Below are 21,829 nucleotides of genomic sequence, written 5' to 3'. Positions count from 1 at the left end.
CTGAATGTCTTATTAGGTTTCATCCCCATTGTGTGTATGTAGTCCTTTGTCTCATGCCTTTGCACAGTCTTACATCTAATTTACCAATTCTAAGCCATGGGTTTCTTCCAGTTTTCAGTAATTTTTCCTTTCATTCTAGTGTTCTCTAGTCTTGACGATATTGTGGTTATGCCCATGGATTTTTCTGGTTCAGCTTTGTCTGATCTCCTGCTTGGGCTATTATTAATAGCCCAAGCAGGAGAAAACAGTGTCACATTTTTTCATTTTCTTTTTTTTCGTTTGTGCCTCTGTGGTGGTAATTCTTTTGATCAGTAAAAGACTGCTAGGTCTGATTTTTTTCTTTTTTTGCTGTCCCTCTTAGTCTCACTTTTCACTTTATTCCTTCTCTAATGTTATGCCACAGAATACTAATGAGCTCAACTGGGACACTGGGACATCAGCAAAAAAGCCAAGATTCTGTGTATGTGTCAGAAAGAGACACACAGAGATCTTCACTCAGCCCAGTAGTTGCTCTCACAGCATCACAAGCATCACAAACTAGTGATGGTGTTTCTGTGTGGGTGTGTGTTCGTCCTTCTGTGTATGAGCTTTCCACTGATTGCTTCTTGCACTCACAGCTTTCTTCACAGCTTCCTTGGCTGGACTTCTGTTAATATAATATTCAAGGCCTCTTTCAGAAATGATGCCATGAATGCCATGAGTACTTAAATCCAAATCTTCCTCCTTTATCATTTGCATTCAAAACCAAACAAAGTAGTATGCCTATATAAACATGACACTAGTGGTGTCCCAAGTAACAATGTAACAATTTTCTTACATTTTCTCAGTATTACAGAAGCATTAAGAAAATCAAGCTATGTAATTTTGCCCAAAAATGTAACTGTTACAGTACCAGGTGAAAGAGCAAAACATTTTGATCGTTTTATTATACGTGAACTAGCCCTATAGCTACCTATAGCTAGCTATCTAAAAATACAGTGTAGAGAACTAAACTATCACATCTTTATACTTCCAACGTATGCATTTTTGTTACCCCAGCTGTGTTCTCTGTGTATTTTATTATGTAATCATTGTATTTTTGTAGTGTTAGCATGCTAGCTAAAATGCGGAGCAATAAATATAAACATAAAGACAAGTTGATGACTCAATCTCACCCAATATAAACTAGAGAAATTCACCAACACCTCTTGTTGGTCACTAGCTGGCTAGCATTAGTTCTCTAGCTAAACAACTTCACAACTGGCTAATGACACAAATTCCACAACAAAGATAAACCGACAGACTATCATTTGTTAGCTTTCAAGAAATTTAGAGAACAAATATATGCAGTCTGATTTCTTTTGTGCCTAAAGTTGGGGCATGATAACCTTCATATCTGAGCTGGTGTATGAGGTATGAGTACAATTTCCCATCATTTTACAAACTGACACCCCTGATACGGCACTGACTGTGAATCACAAGACTGTTAGGGTGACTCACAGCAGCTCAAAACACCGTATTATAAAATATATTTTTGTCCCTTGTTGTTTTTTTCATTTAACAAAAATAAAATCGTACGTACTGCTACTTTAAAAAGAGTGACAAGATGTCGCAATCAAATGTGTCCCATCCAAACACACATAATCATAGAGACAGTCATTAAAGAGACTAAAAAGTCTGCTTTCATCACTGTTTATAGCATGGTTAATGATGTTGCAGCCTTTCCACCTGAGCCAAGTACAGGTTTTTTGGAGATCATTGGATGTCTGGAAGGCAAGAAAACTTCTGAACATCTGCTAGCCCTGCCCTGCTCTTGCTTGCTTCCTTGCTGTGACATCCACATGCTCTTCTTACACTCATATGAAGGGCAGACGAAGGAAATATACAGTTATACTCCCCTGTTTATATCTTATTATCTATATCCTTATTTGTTTGTCTTTAGTAACTGCTTTATCCTGGTCAGGGTCGCAGTGGCTCTAAAGAAATTGGTGCACAATTGAAATACACCCTGGACAGATGTCCAGAATGGGGCAGGGAACAATAAGTTATACATGCATTCCCACCTAGGGACAATTTGGAGTAGCCCGTCCATCTATTTGCATGTTTTGGGGTGGTGGCAGGCATGAACACTAATTTCCAAAACATGCAGTCAACTCGCAGAAAAAGAATAATGAATCTTTTAGGTACTATGTGAGGACAGAATACTGTAGCTTGTAGGTGAATCACTGGACAACAGCTTGCTAACTTACTACGTTTTAATCTTTGTAAGAAAAGGATAATAATCATATACTTCTTTCCCTAACAAATTTGCTTGTTACATGTTATTATATTACGTTACCTACCACTTTTTTTTAGCTTAGTCAGTTTGGTTTCTAAGCAACTGAAACATGGAACTGGGCATCACGCTGGAGCTTGCCCAGTGGGCTAGCTAATAAATTTATGAATTGTCCACCTCTGATAATGAGCTCAGGAGCACCAGACGCCAAGCTCATGTGTTGGCAGAATGTTAGTACATGCTGAGAGAATGAAGTTGACAGAAGCAGTGTGTTCTCAATAAGAACTACCATTCCCATTCCTTTCACTAAGTGACATACGATTTCTGATTTTCTGTCTTTCTTTCAGATGAAGTCAACGGAAGTGGAGCAGGGCCTTTTCACGGACACCTACTGCAAAGTGTGCAGTGCACAACTCATCTCCGAGTCTCAGAGAGTGGCACACTACGAGGTCAGGACTCTCTTCTTCTAATCTGTCTGTCATTCTGACTTCCCATCTGTTAGCCTTCCTCATCTGTCTGTACCTTTCGATGAAGTAGAATCACAGTGGTGTGTGTTTCTCGTGACCGGACAGCTGGGCTGATGTGCTCCGTCAGTTATTAGTCAGATGGCTTTGGCAATGATGTGTGTTGACAGGGTAGTGTAGTTTAAGGCTTGCTTTCATCTGCAGAATTGTTGGTTAAAGTTATCTATATTATCCACGCTCTAAAAACAAAAACAAACATGTTTACATGTGGATATTCTACCTCTTAGTGCCAGAGTTGAATTTGTCTTGATAAAAAGATCCATACTTGAATTATTAATATACTAAGCACAGTGTACGCTGGTCGATTTATATCTCAGATCTGTTCCTTTGAGCTAACACAGCTGTTAGCAAGGATGTGCGGTTCAGATATACATTTATATATAGATCCCATATACTATATATGCTACTTAGGAGGCATAAGACCCATTATACAGATATATAACTATTTCAATTCAATTCAGGATATAAGTTTTAAACTTATCTTATCCTAAGCTAGAGGTGATTGTGGCAAGGAAAAACTCCCTGAGATGACATGAGGAAGAAACCTTGAGAAGAACCAGATTCAAAAGGGAACCCATCCTCATCTGGGTGACATCAGGCAGGTCTGGAGACCAAAAGGGGTCAGGATCACTGGTATCTTAGGAGTAGCATGTATAGCTCAACAGAGAGAGAGAGGGAGAGAGAGCGAGAAGGAGAGGGAGAGAGAGATTATTATGTATACTAGCTGTCATGTAATCGTTAAGGACAATGAACTTTGTGTGCAGAGTGCAAGCAGGTACTCCAGCAGTACTGGAGCGCCAGAAGGTAACACAGACATGAGGGTGCCCTGGGACATAAAGCAGCCACCCACTCCACCGTCAACAAACCTGAGTGAACGCGTGAGAGTGGGAGGACGACAGCATCCAAACATCCCAGTTCACCACAACACTCTATGCCCGTGAACCTTCTAGATCTGCTCCTTTTCCTAAGAAAAAACTATTCGCAAATGCTTGACTAAACAAATATGTTTTCAGCCTAGACTTAAACACTGAGACTGTGTCTGAGCCCCGAACACTTAATGGATGGCTGTTCCATAACTGTGGTGCTTTGTAAGAGAAAGCACTACCCCCTGCTTTAACTGTCACTATTCAATGTACCAACAAATAGCCTGCACCTTTTGATCGGCTATTTAATTTCAATGCTGGAAATAAAAGGAATAAGCATGACTCCTCTTATCATGCTGGAAGATGTCTGTAATGATTATGCCTGATTTGCACAGGATAAGTGATCTCTGGAGGGCAGTTCTTTCTGATGTACGCATTGTCATGACACCAAAAAACTCCCTTTGTTATTTGTGGCCTCTGCCGCTCACACGATATTAAACGCATGTCACAAGGAGTGTGTCAGCCAAGTTGAACTTGATCAGTAGTAACCAACATGGACTTAAGATGTATAGGCTATACTTATGCTAAGATAACAATAACTTCCTTGAAGTCACCAGATGTTCCTTTTGAACGTTGTCTGTATTTTGTTGATTGGCATTTGAAATTCAGCCAATACCAAGCGAGCGCTTCCTGGAGTGGCTCAATACTAAAGAAAATTCACAAAACCTCTTTCCCCACAGGATATCATGGAATCTCTACCAACATGTCCATATAGATGGGATATACAGTATACAGTATATGGGGTTATTTCTACTGCTCATTTTATAGAAGGTAAAATATGGAGTAATCACATACACACTCAGTCTGTAAAAATTCCTGAGATGACAAAATCCTAGAGATAATTATTACATTTCCCCTCCTCCCCATGTAAAAGTAATCCCGTCTGAATAGGGCTTAAGACGCTATGCAGTAGAGGTGTTACTAGCTTCTGCATTGATGTTTGTTCTGTGTTTAGTTCGTGAAGGCTTGTTACAAGATCACACACACACACTTAAGTTATAAGCCTACTAACTCTTGACTCAGGCAGTGAACAGTTAGTAGGCTTGTTACAAGATCTCACACACACACTTAAGTCATAAGCCTACTAACTCTTCACTCAAATGTCAGAATGTGGACTCTGTTTTCCTTTTCAGACGATTAGCATGTATGCAAGCTGCCGTATCGTCTAAGCCCTGACAACCACAAACACTTTGATCCCTTTCAGTTTTGCTGCAGTAAATCTTTCCAGTCTTTTCTTTCACTCTTGTTGCTCAGGCAGCACTTTGAGGCAGTTCTCTCTTCAGGAGTGCTACACTGAAGTGGTAATGTTTTTAGTACATCATGCTGATATCGGCAACTGTCAAGGACACACCATACACACACACACGCCAACACACGACACATGCAGCCCACTTTCATATAACTGATACTCTTCTGTCCATCCGTCTTTTATAAAATCCTGCAAATAAGTTCAGTAATATTGCACAACATTCACCTTCATCCAAAGTGGTCCACTGTTACAAAAAAATTCCCTGCCTTGAGGTCGCTTCCTGTTGGATTACACGTAAAATATGTAAAAATCTATTGAGTGTGAAAGCAGCCTGAAAAATCTCTTCTTCAGACATTCATGCGTCTTTCTCAAGCAGAGAACAACAGGCTGAGATTTCTGCTGCCTCACGTGATCACTTAGCTTGTGTCATTACCCTGCTGATGATCAGTGTGACTGTTTAATCGTCCTCCCTAAATGTAGCTGTGATAATTAGTTCCTTCACAATCACTGAGGAGCTTCTCTGAATTCATCCATGTATTAGCCAAGTGTGCAGCACATTTAATACAGCCGTAATAGTCGCACACTTCAGTATGGCCTTCGCCTAAAGCTTCATTTGGATGTGACTCAAAAAATCATTTGAATGCAGCAGATGCACACGTTATTCCACCCACGATATTACCAGTGGAGCCAAAAAAAACTGAGCTTTATACAGAACAAACCAGTGATAATTGGGTTTCTTTCAAAGCTAATGCTAATTTGCAGTCAACAAATCCTTGGTGTTGTCTGATTTCCCTAATGCCATGGCCAGCTGAAACGCTTAATGCTCACTTCTTTCTGATTATGCACCAACATCAAAGCAAATTCTCTTAAAATTGTATTAAGTGCAGCTAATATGTCCAGCTTTTATTTGAAATTGCCAGAAATAGTACTGCAGATTGCAGCATTTTAAGATTTATGTTGATACTTTTAGTATTTTGTCTACACAGGATGCTTACGTCTCTTTGTTTTATCCGTACAGACGCTTTCCCCAAGCAGCGTCTTGAAAAAACACGTTGATCATTGTTAGTGTTTCAAAACAGTCTAGACACATTTGTTTGATATCTCCAAAACACACACACACACACACTCAAATGTCTCCTGCAAATGATCCCCGTGGATCACAAGTAACAGTCTCTGATTGCTTTGATGTGCTGAAGAACACAAAATGTATTGCTTTAGGTTTTGAAGACAAAACTTGTTGTATGACCCCGACGACCTTGGTAGACAGACATTTTAGACAGATGAGAGCTGAATAAGAGGGCTTGTAATATAGCATCTAGTAAAAATATGATTGATTTTCATGTACACTACCAGTTTTCGTCAGGTTGAATTTATTTTTATTGTCTTAAAGGCAAATCGTTTGGATAGAAGAATTTTTTTGGATAAATCCTTATGGCTGAAATTTGTTTCTAAGACAAATAGTAATTTAAAGTCCATGTGTGTATTATGGGATGCTATTATAGGAATATTATCAATGACAGGGTGGTTGTTCTTATAATAAAACAAGTGTTTTATTCTTCTTATACCACAACAACTTGCCAGCTTTTATTTTTTTTAATGTTTAATATATGACACATTGTGTTTTGTTCCATTTATAGTTATGTTTAATTTTGTAGAATGTGAACAAAATGCCTACATACAAGTTAGTTCCTCTTTCGTTACAGAAGCTATAAACAGACATTCCCTCACCAGCCTCTTTTTTCTCTTGAAGTTTTATCTCTTGAAGTTCATTAAAAAAAATGGCGTCTTGTTACCAAGAAACAGTAAAGTGCACAATCATCTTGAAGAAAATAGAATAAAAATGAAGTAAAAATGGAGATGCATCTGAAAGATCATCATCACCTCATTACTTTCTTTCCATTTCATGAATAATGAACACCCTGAGCACATTAGAGCAGGGGTGGACTACTATTTCACATAACATTTTTGAAACTATATAGTGAGCTGCTTCAATGCCTGCAGGGATGGTTAAACCTTTTTCTCTAATTACATTGACCCGATCTGTATTTTCTGTATATTAAAAAAGTCAATTTTTGAGAACGGCTTTCTTTGCTGAGCAGTTTTCCATGCAAATATTGCTTTTGTTTGATCGCCTCGTGGATGGTAGAAGGGCAGAATTGCAAAATGCATTTTGCTGATTATATAGCGGCCAGTTTGAAAGTTTTATTAGGTCTCTCCTTGCATGACAGATCGCTACCATGGTTACAATGTTTGGTTGAAAAATGCAGACTGAGCGTGCACATTCCTTAAAAATGACACACCGTACCGTATAGGGGAAACTTTTTGTACAACACACCCCGATTGAAGCAAACTGGTACTTTTCACATCAACGGCAGGGTAAAAATGCCTGGGTTTCTGCCTATACCTGCATTAAAGCCATCATAAAATGCCTTATTAATACTGACTTATGCTTATACACTTCAGTAAACCTCATAGGCATTAAACAATTTCTTTCCATTTTCTTATAGCTAATAAAACTTTTTATCCCATCCACCACTGAAGGCTAAGTGTGAAACAAATAGAAAGGAGAGAGTGCTGTTAAATGGAAAACGATCCCCAAAGCCACTGGGAATAAATAGCAAGTCCCTGGGCATCATGGTGGAATTTTGTATGTCCAAGACTTGCACAGAATAATAACCAAGATGCTTCTGAAAGCCATTCTTCTCCTCAGCAGTCTGTCTGAGGGAACATTGCCTGCTGGTTCTCTGTCAGCTGTGGAGACAGATTTAATGTTGAATTATCACTAACTGGAATTAATTAATAAGAAACATTTTTTGCTTTGTTGGTTTCAATCTCGTTGAGACTGGTGAGCTCCTCTGAAAAACCAAATGGTGATTTAAAAAAAATTCTTTTCAGATGTTTGCTTCTTGATGTGGTTGAACTTAAATATGTATTAAATGCCCTTTATTTTGAGTTTTTTTTGATTGCAGATGAAAACTTACAGTGTTTTCTCTTGGGTTGAAACTCAAGGCATTCAAGGAAGGTAAATGTCAAATATGTAGCCACTGTGACCTAGTTTTCAAGGACAGTTCCCTGTCTGTTCCTCTGGCTATTAAAAAAATTAGTGTGAGTGAATATACATGATAGCACACATGAGTACATGTTTTGTATAGATATTACAGATGAGCAAAGTAAGGAATAAAACACTTGGGGGCATGCTGTTATACGAAAATAATCAACTATGGGGCGTTACTGTTATTTTCCAATAACAGCATGTCCCAAAATGATATTCTTGACAGTATGTAGTGTTTTTCCTCTTATACTACATCAACAATTACAATTTTTAATTTATTAATAAACAACACACCATGCTTTTTATCCATTTATAGTTACCGTTAATATTGTGGACCGTCCACGAATCAAGTTAGTTCTTGATATCACATGCATTATAGCAGCTATAAACAATGGTTCCCTCACCAGCCTTGATTAAACAACATAGCTTGTCATGTTACAGGGTTGAATTCTTTCCCATGGCGGAAAACTTACTGACTGTTACAAAGCCCTGACACTGGAGACTCCTTCCTTTAATAATAATTAAACATCTCCTTAAAGAAAATTCACCATATAAAAAATTATACTTTTTTCTTTGTTAAATAACATATTTTTAAATCTGTTTTTGTTCATCTGTTTATGAGCAGGATCCACTTGGACAGGATTTATCAGCTTTGCACAATTTCTAACAAACAGAACAGGATGCTTTTTGAAAAAAGGAAGTGAACACACTCCTCAAAAGCCTAATAAGCGTAAGGACAAAGGTTTTGGCGAAATACTCTATATCCACTCATTTGTTTGGCAAAACAGGAATTTTTTTAGGTCACCAACATACGGTAATTAGGCAAGGTGTGCCTGTGTTTATTTGCATGCATGTTCTTAGTGGATCACTCTCTAAATTGGCTACAGCCACCAGCAAAAATGGTTGTTCGCGTGGCTATAAATATGGACTTCACATAATGATCTGATTTGCACTCACACTCCATTCACTTATCTGTCCCTTTTTGGGTTCTGCTCGCCTTATTTGGTATTTATTTTCTGTTTTTATCAATCCGCAGGCAGTCTAAGCCACTTTCTCCAGTTGTATTTTTTTCCTTGTTTAAACTGATTTCCTGGTTTGCTGTGAACTCTGTTTTTTCTGTTTTATTATTACCTCTGGTGCAGGTTTGAGTTTGAAGGTTGCAATCTTTCAGCAATCAGTTACATGCACTTCAATTTATATGCATGTCCAGTGTTCCACCATAGGTGTGTGTCCACTGAGAAAGGGCCTATGAGAAAAGCTTTGTAGTCCGTCATTTGAAATGGCAGTCGGACTTCTTACTAGATGGTTCTAGGCCACGTTTTTTTGAGATGAAAAGTATCGAATTCTCTAGCAACAGCTAGAAGTCTGGCTTTCAAGACTAGTCTGTTTGTGACTCCTTTCGCTTCCCATAATATGAGAGTGCCTTCACCCTGTGATCCTTTTGTGTCTGCGATCGTTGTCCCTTTTCTGCTGTAAAATGTGCTTGAACCATGAAACTTGGTCGTTCAATGACTATTGAAGATTTCTCCGAACAGAGTATGAGAAAATGGTGGTGGGCTAAAAGCAAGTGATGTCTGGAAACATACAACAGGGCCCACTGATCTTTAATGAATTGTATGGATTTATTGATTAATTGACCTCTAGGTATACAACTTTCTGTTTACAAGGAGGCCGACTACAAAAGACTGCAGTTTGCTTCTTGTAAGGTTGTCAGATGGATCTCGTCATGAGGTCCCACCAACCGTGTCCCATCAATTACACTTCGACTGCTGTTAATTTGTGCGTCCTGATGTCCATCGTCTTTAAAGTCAGCAGGGAATGTGTCCTGTCTGACAGGAACAATCCTGTGCAGGCTAAATGGCTGACATACAGCATTTATTACCTCTGTGGTCACTGTCTGGACACGGACATCACAGCAGGGAATGTCTGAGCTCAGGGTTCGTAGGAAAACAGATTTTAAAACAGCATCAGCAAAACATTGAGGTAGAGAGAAAAGACTGATATAGTGAAAAATGGAGAAGAACAATGGAGAAATGGAAAAGAGACACCGAGAGTGTGTGAGCAGGCATTTATTTATTTGAAGACAAAATCACTTCAAATTTTTATACTCTGTGTTGACAGTTTTGACTCTTATATGCAGACAGTATTGACGGTGGAATATAACCGAGACCGAAGAAGGAAGTCTGTACAGTATTAGAAGAAAGTCATCCAGGCTACCAACACGCGCTCCTCAGAAACACAGTTAAACACACTGATGGAGCCCATCTGCCACAAGGGTTGACGTGTTGCACTTTCTGAGATGCTTTTCTGCTTACCACAGATGTAAAGAGTGATTATTTGAGTTACAGTAGCCATCCTGGCAACTCAAACCAGTCTGGCCATTCTTCTCTGAACTCTCTTATGAGCAAGGTTCCTGCCCACCGAACTGCTGCTTATTGGATGTTTTTTTTTTTTTTTTCCAGAAGAGCAGCAGTTTCTGCAATACTCAAACTAGCCAGTCTGGTACAAATAACCATACCATGGTCAAAATCCCTGAGATCACATTTTTTTCCCCATCCTGATGTTTGATCTGATTATTAACTGAAGCACTAACCTAGTAATAAGGTGTTTACTTTTGCAAAAACACATGCTGTTTGTGATTAATAGTTTGATATTCTTTGCTCAGTGACAGTATGTAAACTATATAGCCACTGTTATTTGTCACTTGACCCATTGCAGAATTGAGTTTTATTTGTATTTAATTGTACACAGTTATCCTGTATCAGTATAGATTTTGATTGCTTTCACATTTTCACTGGGCATCAAAAATGGAGTAAATAAGAATTGCTTTTAAACTAGTCCAGAAACAGGGGCAAGGCCCCAAATGGCTTTCCTGATTCCTTCAGTTTGTCAGTCTCAATATCTTTCAGGGGTAACTATTTTACTTTCTTTCTCTCTTTCAATTCAATAACCACTCTCCCTATCTTTGACTCCGAAGAGAAAAGGAAACAAACAGGAAAGTTCTAACAGACTTTCAGTCATCTGTATAAACTGGAAGAGAAACTGGTGAGCTAGGCTGATCTTTCTCTCACACCTTCTCCAGCTAATGAGTTCAATCTAGAGGTGTGTGTAGGACTGTTTTTAAATCCCACACAAACCCACTCCCAAAGGAATTCTGATAAATCCCATCTGTTCCCAAAGGAATTCTGACTAACCCGCTCCTGCATTTATAATTTTTGTGTGTACCTACCACCTGCAGTATTTTCTAATTTACTTAGTTGGTTTTATTTTCCAAAAATATGAATAAATTAGTCATTTAAACCACTGTGACCCTGACGAGAATAAAGCATTTACTGAACATGAATCTGGAAAACGTGTTTTGAGCAGTGTGAACGTAGCCGTGAACTATGAACGTTGCCTTTCTATGAATGTCTTGCGAGCTTGCACATCTGGCCACCCGCTCCTACCAGCATGAAAGAAAAACCACCCTCTCCCACAATTTTCTGTTGGGCTCCCAGTCCTGATGCACACCTCTAGCTCAATCTATTGTTTTACGACTTTATTTTATCCACCCAAATATGTCAAAATGACCAGTATGTCACTGTCAGTTAGGTTTTTTTTTAAAGGTTTTGTAGTCTCCCGCATTCCATAACAATGGCCAATGAATGTGGGTACAAAGTAGGGGTACCTAATAACGCACTCTGCGTGTTTTAACTTTGAAAATGGATTCTGACTATGATTAAAAGAGTCTTTCAACCTCCATCCAACTGCTTCTGTCTCTTTCACAGATGGATATCATCTGTAAAATGTGAGAGACAGAAGGTGGCTTCTTCTAAATGTAACAGCTGCATCGGGCTACAAGCAGAGTTGTTGACTCAGGCTTATAAGTTTTACTGGCAGCAAAATAACTTTGAGCAGAGTCATGCATACTTCCTTTGTGCAGTCTGGATCTGTTCAGGTTGCTTCCAAGGCTGTTTCCTCAGCCTATATTCCTGAGACCTGCTCACAGTCAGCAGCAACTTTAATGTTACTCCCAGTGGTACAGGATATATGGTTTGATTGCCCCTTCCTCAGTCAGCAGTGGTAACCCTCATGATCTAAGGTATCAGTCACCAGCCTTGTTCCTGGATATATCCTAGGTTAAGTTCAATCCAACAGACCTGCTTCAGATAATCAGACTTGATTTATCAGATTCAGATCAGGTTCTGTAGGATTGTGGTTAAAATTAAACTCTGTAGGAAGGTAAGTCTCCAGAATCAGGGTTAGGAATCAATGATCTAAGTCAGGATTATACCTGACGCAGAGCTTTGCAAGTGGCATTGTTCACACACTCACCTTTATTACATCTGTACATCGATTAAGGGTTCAGGGCAAAGCCGAAACATCTCCTTAGAAGAGATGTTTCCTCAGTCCCTTAATACCTTATTTGACCATTTCCTCTGAACAAGGTCAAAAGTAAAGATGGCAGGAGTTAAGAAGGATAGAATCTGTATCTTGAGAAGATCGTAGAAACAGCAGCATCGCTGTCCATGTAAATGGTGTCTGAGGTCATTAAACCAATCTTGCCATGACAACAAAGAGTATATTTCACAATGGCTGCCATGCAAGTATTGTTTGGTGTGGTGCCCCCAATGTAACGTTGGTATGGCACTTGCATGTCTTGTTGCATCTCACGTATTCATTAGTGTAATTAAATTATGCTGTCAAACTTACTGAGCAACATCCATAACTCAAGAGAAAACAAGAAAATGGTATTACATAATTCTTTGAGTATTTGACTCATTACCAAAGAGCAAATTTTGCTTGCTCCTGGCTGTCCCAGTACATCAGAAATCAAAAATTCTTTTAATTTATTTATTTATTTTTACAAATCTCCGTTGAGATTTTCATGCTGCTTGTGTCATGGCAACCTCTGTGGTATTGACTTGACTGTTGAGCACTTTACCAGCAACAGTAGGTTCTGCAGCCAAACCCACAACAGATCCTGATTTGTTCTGGGCTAGTGTCCTCCTGAGTCTGCTTCATGGACCGCACTTTGAGAACCACTGTACTCCAAATCCACATACCACAGTGTGAACATGTGCAGCAACGGATGGTTTGATGGTTTGAGGCCCCTGCTTCAGTATTTGTATCTGCTCTTAGCCCTTAGCCTTTTGAATTTTTGCCACTTTTTCGTTTTGACTGTTGCCTGTCTGCTTTAATTCTGGATGTGTGATTCTAGCTGTAATTAGCCTTATTAAACTTAATTGCACCTCCACCCAGCGGACTATGGCCTTTTTTTCTCTTGGCGGCATTATTTATTTCTTTTTTTTTTTAGATTGCTCATTATTCTGCTGCCTTTTTCCATCTCTCTCTCTCTCTCTCTCTCTCTCTCTCTCTCTCTCTTGTCTCTGTGTTTTCCCTAACACAGGAACATCCACACTCTACTTGTCAAATGGCTTCACTTTCACATAAACCAAGCGAACGAATTGATTTTCTGTGTGAAAGCAGCCATGCCATCCGGCTGAAGGCATTGATGGATTTGTGATTCATCGTGTTGTAATAGTGGCTACGATAATAATTTATCAGAGTGATCAGTCTTCCCCCACACCCCACCCCTCCATCCCATCCCCCAGTCAATGCCTATTCCAGCTGTGTATATTATTTATTTGGTCCCAGTTAACAGAAATAAAATCATTATCTCAGTAAAGAACAGTTTATTTTGTCATTTTCACAGTGTTCATTGATGTCAGATAGATAGTTTCACACTTTGTCACAATGAAAAGTCTGGAGATAGTGCGAGCAACAAGATAGGCAAGCTATGATGAATCGATTTAGTCTAGCCTCGTCATTTTGCTGTGAAGACAGCCAGCTTTCACTCTGATCTGCCTTGACATTTGTACACTTTGTATGAACCAAATGCTAACCTAGTATTCTATCACTCTATCCAATCATAATTCATATAATTCTGTATATATAAACCTATTTAAAGGCATTGAGAGTGTTAAGGTTAAGATTAATCTTCGTTCACACTAGCAAGCGACTGTCAAGTGTTGTTTGTCTCAATTCTGTGGTATAAGAGAAATAAAACACTTCATGTCATGTGGTTCTTGGAAAATAATCAACTTTGTGGTGGTAACAGTAACTCCACTTCGCGTCAGGGTTTATTCGTTATTATTATTTAGGCGTTGATTATTTTCTTATAACAGCACACTCGCAAGTGTTTTCTTCCTTATAATAATCTTGTGTGTCCTTGAGTGTGTCCTGACCTCCATTTCTCGTCCTTTGCAGAGTCGAAAACATGCGAACAAAGTGCGTCTGTACTACATGCTGCACCCGGTGGATGGAGGCTGCCCGGCCAAGAAACTACGGACACACAACGTGAGTATTATTATTATTATATATTATTATTGTTATTAGTTGTATTGCTACTGATAGGAGACCCCTGATTCTGTGTACATGTGTGTGTAATGGTTAAACGGCCTCATTTCTGGCTGGTTGAATGTACAAGTGATGCGCACTCAGAGCAATTTGAGCGTCATTCCAATTTTCCATCAAGCGAGAGAAGAAAATGCTTCAAGCTCAAAGTAAGACAGGGTACAATTCTCGTTATGACAGCGGGAACAGTGTCGGGCTGTCAGCTCGCAGCCAACAAAGAATGAAAATTGGGTGGCAAACAGAGAAGCTGTGTTTCTGTAGCGAGGACCTTTTACACCAGTGGTGTTTATGTGCTCTTGTTACAGTTACAGTATAAAGTTTTTGGTTGGTGCTGTATTTGAGTTGAATCCTAACCAATGCAAATTGCTATTAAAAATTGGTATGCCTGATTAGACCTTTGTTGATGTTAGTTTTGGTCAAAGCGGGGTCAATTGGAAACATTTTACAGCAAGTTTAACGTCTTACGATGAGTTCGTCTCATGAAGACAAATTGCTGTAATGAGTTCGTCTCGTGAAACCAAATTGCTGTCAATCCTTTGTCAGAAAAATAAAATACATTATACCACAGCGCTGTAGAATCCTGGCTTCTGATTGGTCAGAAGAGTAGGGTTTTGATAAATTTTCCATAACAGCAACTCTGACTTCAAGGTAGTTCTGGCTTCAAGGCAAATCGTAGGTTTTATATTAATACTCTCATACTACCACGTTATCGTTGCTATAGTAACAACTTACAAATGGACTTCCAGTGTCAGCACTGTGTAACAGCCAGAGGTAAAGCTGTATGTTTTCTGACACATAAAAAAATCTTCACATAGTGGTGTAAGCTAACGTTATGATTAATCTCAAAGCATTATATTTAATTTATTTGACTACTCGGTGTGACAACTTGCAAAAATGAAATGGTCCTTCTTATAGGAATAAATATCTTATAGGAACCAAAAACACTGTCCATCTGTCCAAATGTATCTCATTTAAAAGTCAATGCATTGCTCTGATTCTTATTTTCTTCTTATAGAAATTGAATTTTGCTCAATTATGTCACATTGCCTAGCCCCGCCCACGTAGCCGAAAGTCATTAGAACCGGATTATAGTCTAGTAAAGTTTCCACGCTTCATAAATTTTGAATTTAAAAACCCATATTTAAAAAAAAGGTCACTAAATATCTTTACGTTTGGCTGAGATGGAGTATTGACATGGATGAAAATGCGATAAATGGTGCGTATAAGTGGATTTTTGAGAGTGTGTGTGCTTTATGCGGCAGTTGATGGAAATAAATGACTATTCTAATTTTTAAATTTGCTCACAATTAACAGAAGACATACCACCTGAGAGTTTTGTGTAAGTTCAGCAAAAAAGCAGTGTGCTTCCTGACCGTACGCTTTCACTGAGGCGTTAAAAATGGTGCCCATGTTTTAATTTGTTCTTCTTTTTTTTTTTTTTTGCACTGTTCTCAGCCTCGTGCTCTCCTCGCTCTGTTCCTGCAGTGTGCAATGCCTGTGGAGTTCGCAGATGCTGCGTTTAACATCCCATTGCCTCTAAACACACCCACAAAAGAGCTCTCTCTATGTGGCCTAGTGTGTCCTTTAAATGTTGATTTGAAAGAGAAGCCTGAGATGCAAACTCTATAATGCGATTAAATTAAGGGACTTTAAAAAAAAAAAAAAAAAAAAAAAGTTTTTAAACTCTTCAGTGTCTGCGTAGTGAACAAAAATGAGATTGTTTGCAGTTGTTATAGACAAGGAACATTTTTTTCCAGGTGGAAAAAACAGAAGCTCAGATAAATGCGCTCTGACAATGAAGACGTAAGACTCAGGGCTGAATTCGAGCACTGAGACTGAAATCCCTGCGGTGTTTAATCTCTATCAGCCATCTGTTAACGGAACGGTTAGGCGGAAAATCAAATTTCCGCTTTAAATGGAGTCAGTCAGCCAAGACATGATTGGTATCTTGTGTTGTGTACCAGAGTTATGATGCTAATGTAGCTAGCACAAGATGAAAATTTTTTTTTTGTAAATATCTGCCAAGAATTGTGTCCAGTTTTTCAGTTCTTCATGAAGATGACTTACTGTCATCTATAAACATGAATATGAACAAAACTTCACCATGAAGGTGTGGACAACCAAGTGAAAACTCCAGTTTTATGCTAACTGACTAGGATAAAACTAGCTAATATACTAACGTATGGTGAGCTAGTTAGCTAGTTAAGTGCATTAAAACTGACTAAAGGAAAACGAACGAGTATTTGATCATTGTTTTCTTCTTACAGTGTAGCACATCATTTTTTTGGGACGTTGACAAAGTTTTTCGGAAGTGAGCGCACATCACTTCGCACATAAAATAACATTCGACTCTAGCTAGTCGTCGTTTTCACTCAGTATGTTTGAATGTGAGAGGACTGCGTATAGACCTGTATAGTGATACACTGCTTTCTGACATCAGCCACGCTAATATGTCATGTTGGGTGGCAGAATCGGAAAAGTATTTAAGAACGCGTTTGTTTTTACCGCATACTATTTCAAATTCAAATTCAAATTTTATTTGTCACATGCATAACCATACACAGTACGACTTGAGTGAAATGCTTTATACAGCTGTTCCAACATAAAATAAGAAAATATAGAAAAATATTAAATATAAAGAAAAAAATATATATATATATATGTGTGTGTGTGTGTGTGTGTGTGTGTGTGTGTGTAAAGAAAAATATAAAGAAAAATGTTAAATATAAAGAAAAATATAGACATTAAAAATATAAAGAAAATATAAAGAAAAATATTGACATAAAAAAAAAAATATATATATATATATATATATATATATATATATATATATATATATATATATATATGAAGGGATTAAAAAAAAGTGTATAAGAATAATATATGAGTATATGGATGGTGGCAGCAGCAGTCTGGCAGTATAGATATAAAGTTCAGATATGTGCAGTTTTGTGTAATATGTGCCATTGAATATGAACATGAATATGAATCAGTTGCGGTTACAGGTATAATAAATAAATAGAACTCACTTTTTATAGTATTTCTTCTGGTTTTAACATGAGAAACTCTTTGTTTTTGTTTTTCTCAGTCATGATCTCGGCAGAGTTTAAAGTCAGCACTTTGTTGATGGAGATGAGAGGAAACAGTGTCGAGGTGGAAGCAATTATTTTTGCCCAGCGTTGCTCTGTGCGATAGCTCCCGGATCAATGCGCTTCGCATGGCCGCTGTTGCATGCATGCTGATGGAAACTGCAGATTACTATAATGTGTATTACTATAATGTGTTTTACTATAATGCTGAGCACCGGGCTTATTTTCGTCCTCTGAATGTTGTTTTTCAGACTTTTTCTGCTTGAAGGCTAGAATAACTTTGCTATTATTATTTGTGTGTGTTCTTTTGCATCTTCATATTGTTGCAGTTAGATGTGAGAAAGTTGCTTATGTTTGCACAAAGTAAGATTTAAGCAGATTAAAATACAGACTCTAAATACTTTTGAATTTCTGCTTCTTAATATTTCCTGTAAAAGTGTCACTAGAGATCTGCCTTCACACGGATGTAGAAGGATTATGTTACTTATGATGTCACTTTCACTAAATATCTGTCTGGAAGGAAAACGCTGTCAAGTTCTGGTTTTGTCAAGTTACAGATTTCTGCATGATGAAATATTGTTTTTTCAGGAGCATGATGCAACACACAGAGTCTGCGTACACACTACACTACACACTGCAAATAGTACGAAATTGCAGGATAAGATCAATATTCAAACTACACTTCCATTAGAACAACGAGTTACTACAAAGTGTACACTAATTATTAACTGAGGATAAAAAAGCAGCATTGTCTCAGTAACAGAGCCTCAGTGAGCCGACAGTAAAACCTCCGTGAATCAGCACTCGCACTCGCAGTCAGCTTTCTGCACTGATACTGATACCTACACCTCTCCCAGAGGATGTGTTAAAAACCACAAAACTGTTAAAAATCCACACAGGCCTGTTAAAGAGGACACAATTAGCATCCTGGGACGTATTCTGAGCTGCCTGGATGTCCGTCTGGGGTTTAATTAGCGATCTAATTAGTGGTGTTTAAATCGACCCAAACCTGGAGGAAGAGAGGAAACTGATATGCCGACTTCTCCACTCCGGGCCAAGCGTAAAAGTCAAGTGAACTGGGTTTTATTGTATCCATTTGCATGTTGATCCTTTGAGTCCATACTGCAACATGTTTGAGTATGTACATAAGACTGTAACTTGGGTTTGAGGCAAGACACAAGCATGTTTTATTGTGGGCAATCCAGAAATTGTAATCAGTGTCTGGCTTAACACATGATAATCCATAATAACAATTACAGGAAATAGGTGAGAATCAAAACCAGGAAGTCCAACTAAAAAACAGAATACAAGGCTCAGACTTAACGGGGCAAATAGCATGATAAGACTTTGTGAAGAGACAAAGAAACAGCAGGGTATACCTAGACAAACTAATCAAAGAGCTAACACAGAACAGGTGAACACAGTCAGGTAACACATCAGGAGAGAGCGGACTGGAACAGAAAACAAAGGCACTTGGAAATGTAAACAAAAGCACACAGTGTGAACTCAAAACAAAACAACACAAAAGCTCATTTGTTGTGCTAGGAACCGCAATGTGCTAGCTTTCTTTACTCGACAAAATTCTTTTTTCCAATAGGAGGTTGGTATTATGGTCAAAAATATACATCACTGTATAGCCTAAAATACCTACTGTATCAGTAGATATCACTGTATATTGTAATATCCATTACTATCAATTACTATCCATTACTATCTGTTTATTATCAGAGCTAAAACTATTTTTATTGAACCAAACCTAGAATGCTAAAATTTGGACTATAAAATTGAATGAAATCTGCTTCAACAGAAAGTACTGTTGTATTCTGTATAAACGTCAATAAATAATTAACTCTTTGTTATAGGAAGAAGGGAAAAATGCAATTAATATTATATTAATATTATATTATTATGGTATGACACTTTCACAGTATGATAACCTCATGTAAAAATTATGATTTGATGGTATTAAGTGAACATTATAAACCAAATTATTAAAAAAAAATTCATTATTAAAAAAATGTGTAATTGTTGACATGGTTTACAATTGGTTTATTTATTTATGGAAGGAGTCTCCAGTTCCAGTGCTTTGTAACAGTCAGTAAGTTTTAACACTATGAGAAAGTCTTTAGGATAGAGGAGTTTACGCTTTGTGGTTTCTTGTTTTTTTTTTTTTTTTGGTCTTATTAACTTCAAGAGAGAGAAATAAGAGAAGCTGCTGAGGGATCCATATATAATATATTCCTTCTGTAATTTATAAAACAAAACTCAGGACTAGTGGAAAAGATCCTCAAAACAAATATTAAAGTTGCAGGTGGTGCGTTAAGTGGTTCGAATTGGTTTAATTGCAGAACCAAAAAAATAAGATGAAGAAAAAGTTTGAGGAATAAAATCTTCTGCTCATTTTTCAAGCACGGTAATAACTCCAGAAGCAGAAAGTTTGAAGAATAAATATGGTGTAATTTTCTCTCTTTAACTATGTGTTACATATTTTAATTACACCCTGTGGCTGTAATGGAGCTGAATGAAATAGCCTTCATTATGATCAAAGAGCTCTCAGAAATCCTAACCCTCCATATTTATTCTGATAAAACGGCATCAACGGTAAAAGGACGTCAAACACGGCGCAACCTACTTCCCGGCAACCTGCAAATGGAGTGTGTGACGTCCTAAGGAAGATGATTCGAGGCAGATGCCGCTCTACAAACACCTGGCAGCCAGTCAAGAACTCAGGCCAAGTAGTTCTCCATGAAAAGGCATGTTTATTACTGAGCAGACTCACGCTCTGATGTCTCCGAGCCCGCTGCCGAGATTAATTCCGACTCTAATTGATCACACCTGATCCACACGCTCATCGTCCATCTCAGGGCTAGAGATTATATAAAGCAACTGCAGTGTACGTCAGTAATCAATGTTCTTCCTCAGCCGTGCTTCTGAAGCTGTAGGAGGAGAAACCAGTTGGCATCCAAAAGCAAAGATTAAATATACAATGTACATTTTAGTGACGTCACTGCTGTAATTGAAAGAATTGAAAAATTAAAAGAAACTCAAATTGTCAATATTAACCCATTAGCCCAAAGTTTTTATTTATTTATTAAAATGAATCAGATTAAGTGTCAGCCACTGCCTGTCCAACCAACATTTTACATTTATCTTAGCTCTCATGTTTCATAGCTCTAACATCAGTCAAGATTAGAAGGAAAGAAGAAAGGAAGGAAGGAAAGGTAAGTGTCCGAAAGACAAATGACAAAAGAAAGAAAAATGATGAAAGAGAAAAAAGGAAAGGAAAAACATCGGAAAAGAAAATGACAAAAGAAATAATGAAAGAAAAAACACATTTTAGAAGGAAAAATGAGAAAGAAAGAAAGAAGGAAGAGAGAAAAACATCTGAAAGAAAAATGTTAAAACAGGAAAGTATGTCAGAAAGAAAACAAAAAAATGTCAGAACGAACAAAAGAAGAGAAAGAAAGAAAGAAAGAAGGAAAATGAGAAAAAAGAAACAAATCCTAAAGAATTACAAAAGAAAGAAAGAAAAAGAAAATCACTTCTACTCAATATTGTGCAAATGTGTGATTTGAGGCAGATTCCTTTCTTGTCTTTTTATTTTCTGCCTAAAGTAAGTGCAAGTGCCGTGACAGCAGACATCCATGCCTCTATATTAAACACACACACACACACACACACACACAGCTGTCCTTGTACTGAAAATGACCTTGCTGCCTGCATTGATTTTATTCCTCAGTACATAAATGAAGTACATTCTGAGTCGCTGTGGCGAGCTGCTTCAGTCTTGTCCTGCCACAATGCAGCTCTGAAACAGAAACACACTGCGCTCTGGAAGGGTGCCATTATTTCTGCTCACCATATGGAGCTATGTGAACCGAGACTAGCACGTCTGTGCAAAATGGGATGGATCTCATCTCATCTCTTCTCTTCTCCTCTCTTACTTCTTCCTGAAAATGTAGTTCACATCCACTGTGTTTCTGAAACAACCGACTACTGAAGCACAAAATTACACAAACAGCACTACACTACAGACACACTGTCCTGACAATTAACACCTTCTCAGCTCTTATGTGTGTGTGTGTGTGTGTGTGTGTGTGTATTTTTCCTTTGTTTGAAGAGTATTCTTTGTATCTGTGTGTGCGTGTGTGTGTATTTGTGTATTTTTCCTTTGTTTGAAAAGTATGCTTTGTATCTGTGTGTGTATGTGTGTGTGTGTGCGTTTTTCCTTTGAAGAATGTGCTTTCTATCTCTGTGTGTGTGTCTGTGTGTGTATGGGGATTTGTCCTTTATTTGGAGTCCGTCGTGTTTGTGTGTGCCCCTGTGTGTGTCTGTGTGTGTG

The 21,829-nt window shown here is 38.1% G+C and overlaps 1 protein-coding gene across 1 annotated transcript in view; it reads left to right on the top strand.

The window, feature by feature from the left end:
• Nucleotides 1–21,829, top strand: part of zmat4a (zinc finger, matrin-type 4a) — a 62,954-nt gene that overhangs the window by 8,683 nt on the left and 32,442 nt on the right. The window contains exons 2-3 of the mRNA XM_026939656.3: nt 2,602–2,703; nt 14,252–14,341. Of these exons, the coding sequence (XP_026795457.1) occupies nt 2,602–2,703; nt 14,252–14,341 (192 nt within the window). The remainder of the gene's footprint in view (nt 1–2,601; nt 2,704–14,251; nt 14,342–21,829) is intronic.

The sequence above is a fragment of the Pangasianodon hypophthalmus genome, chromosome 24, assembly GCF_027358585.1.
Source record: "Pangasianodon hypophthalmus isolate fPanHyp1 chromosome 24, fPanHyp1.pri, whole genome shotgun sequence".
Classification (NCBI taxonomy): domain Eukaryota; kingdom Metazoa; phylum Chordata; class Actinopteri; order Siluriformes; family Pangasiidae; genus Pangasianodon; species Pangasianodon hypophthalmus.
The sequence above is the reverse complement of the archived record's forward strand: the minus strand, read 5'-3'. Positions and strand labels throughout refer to the sequence as shown.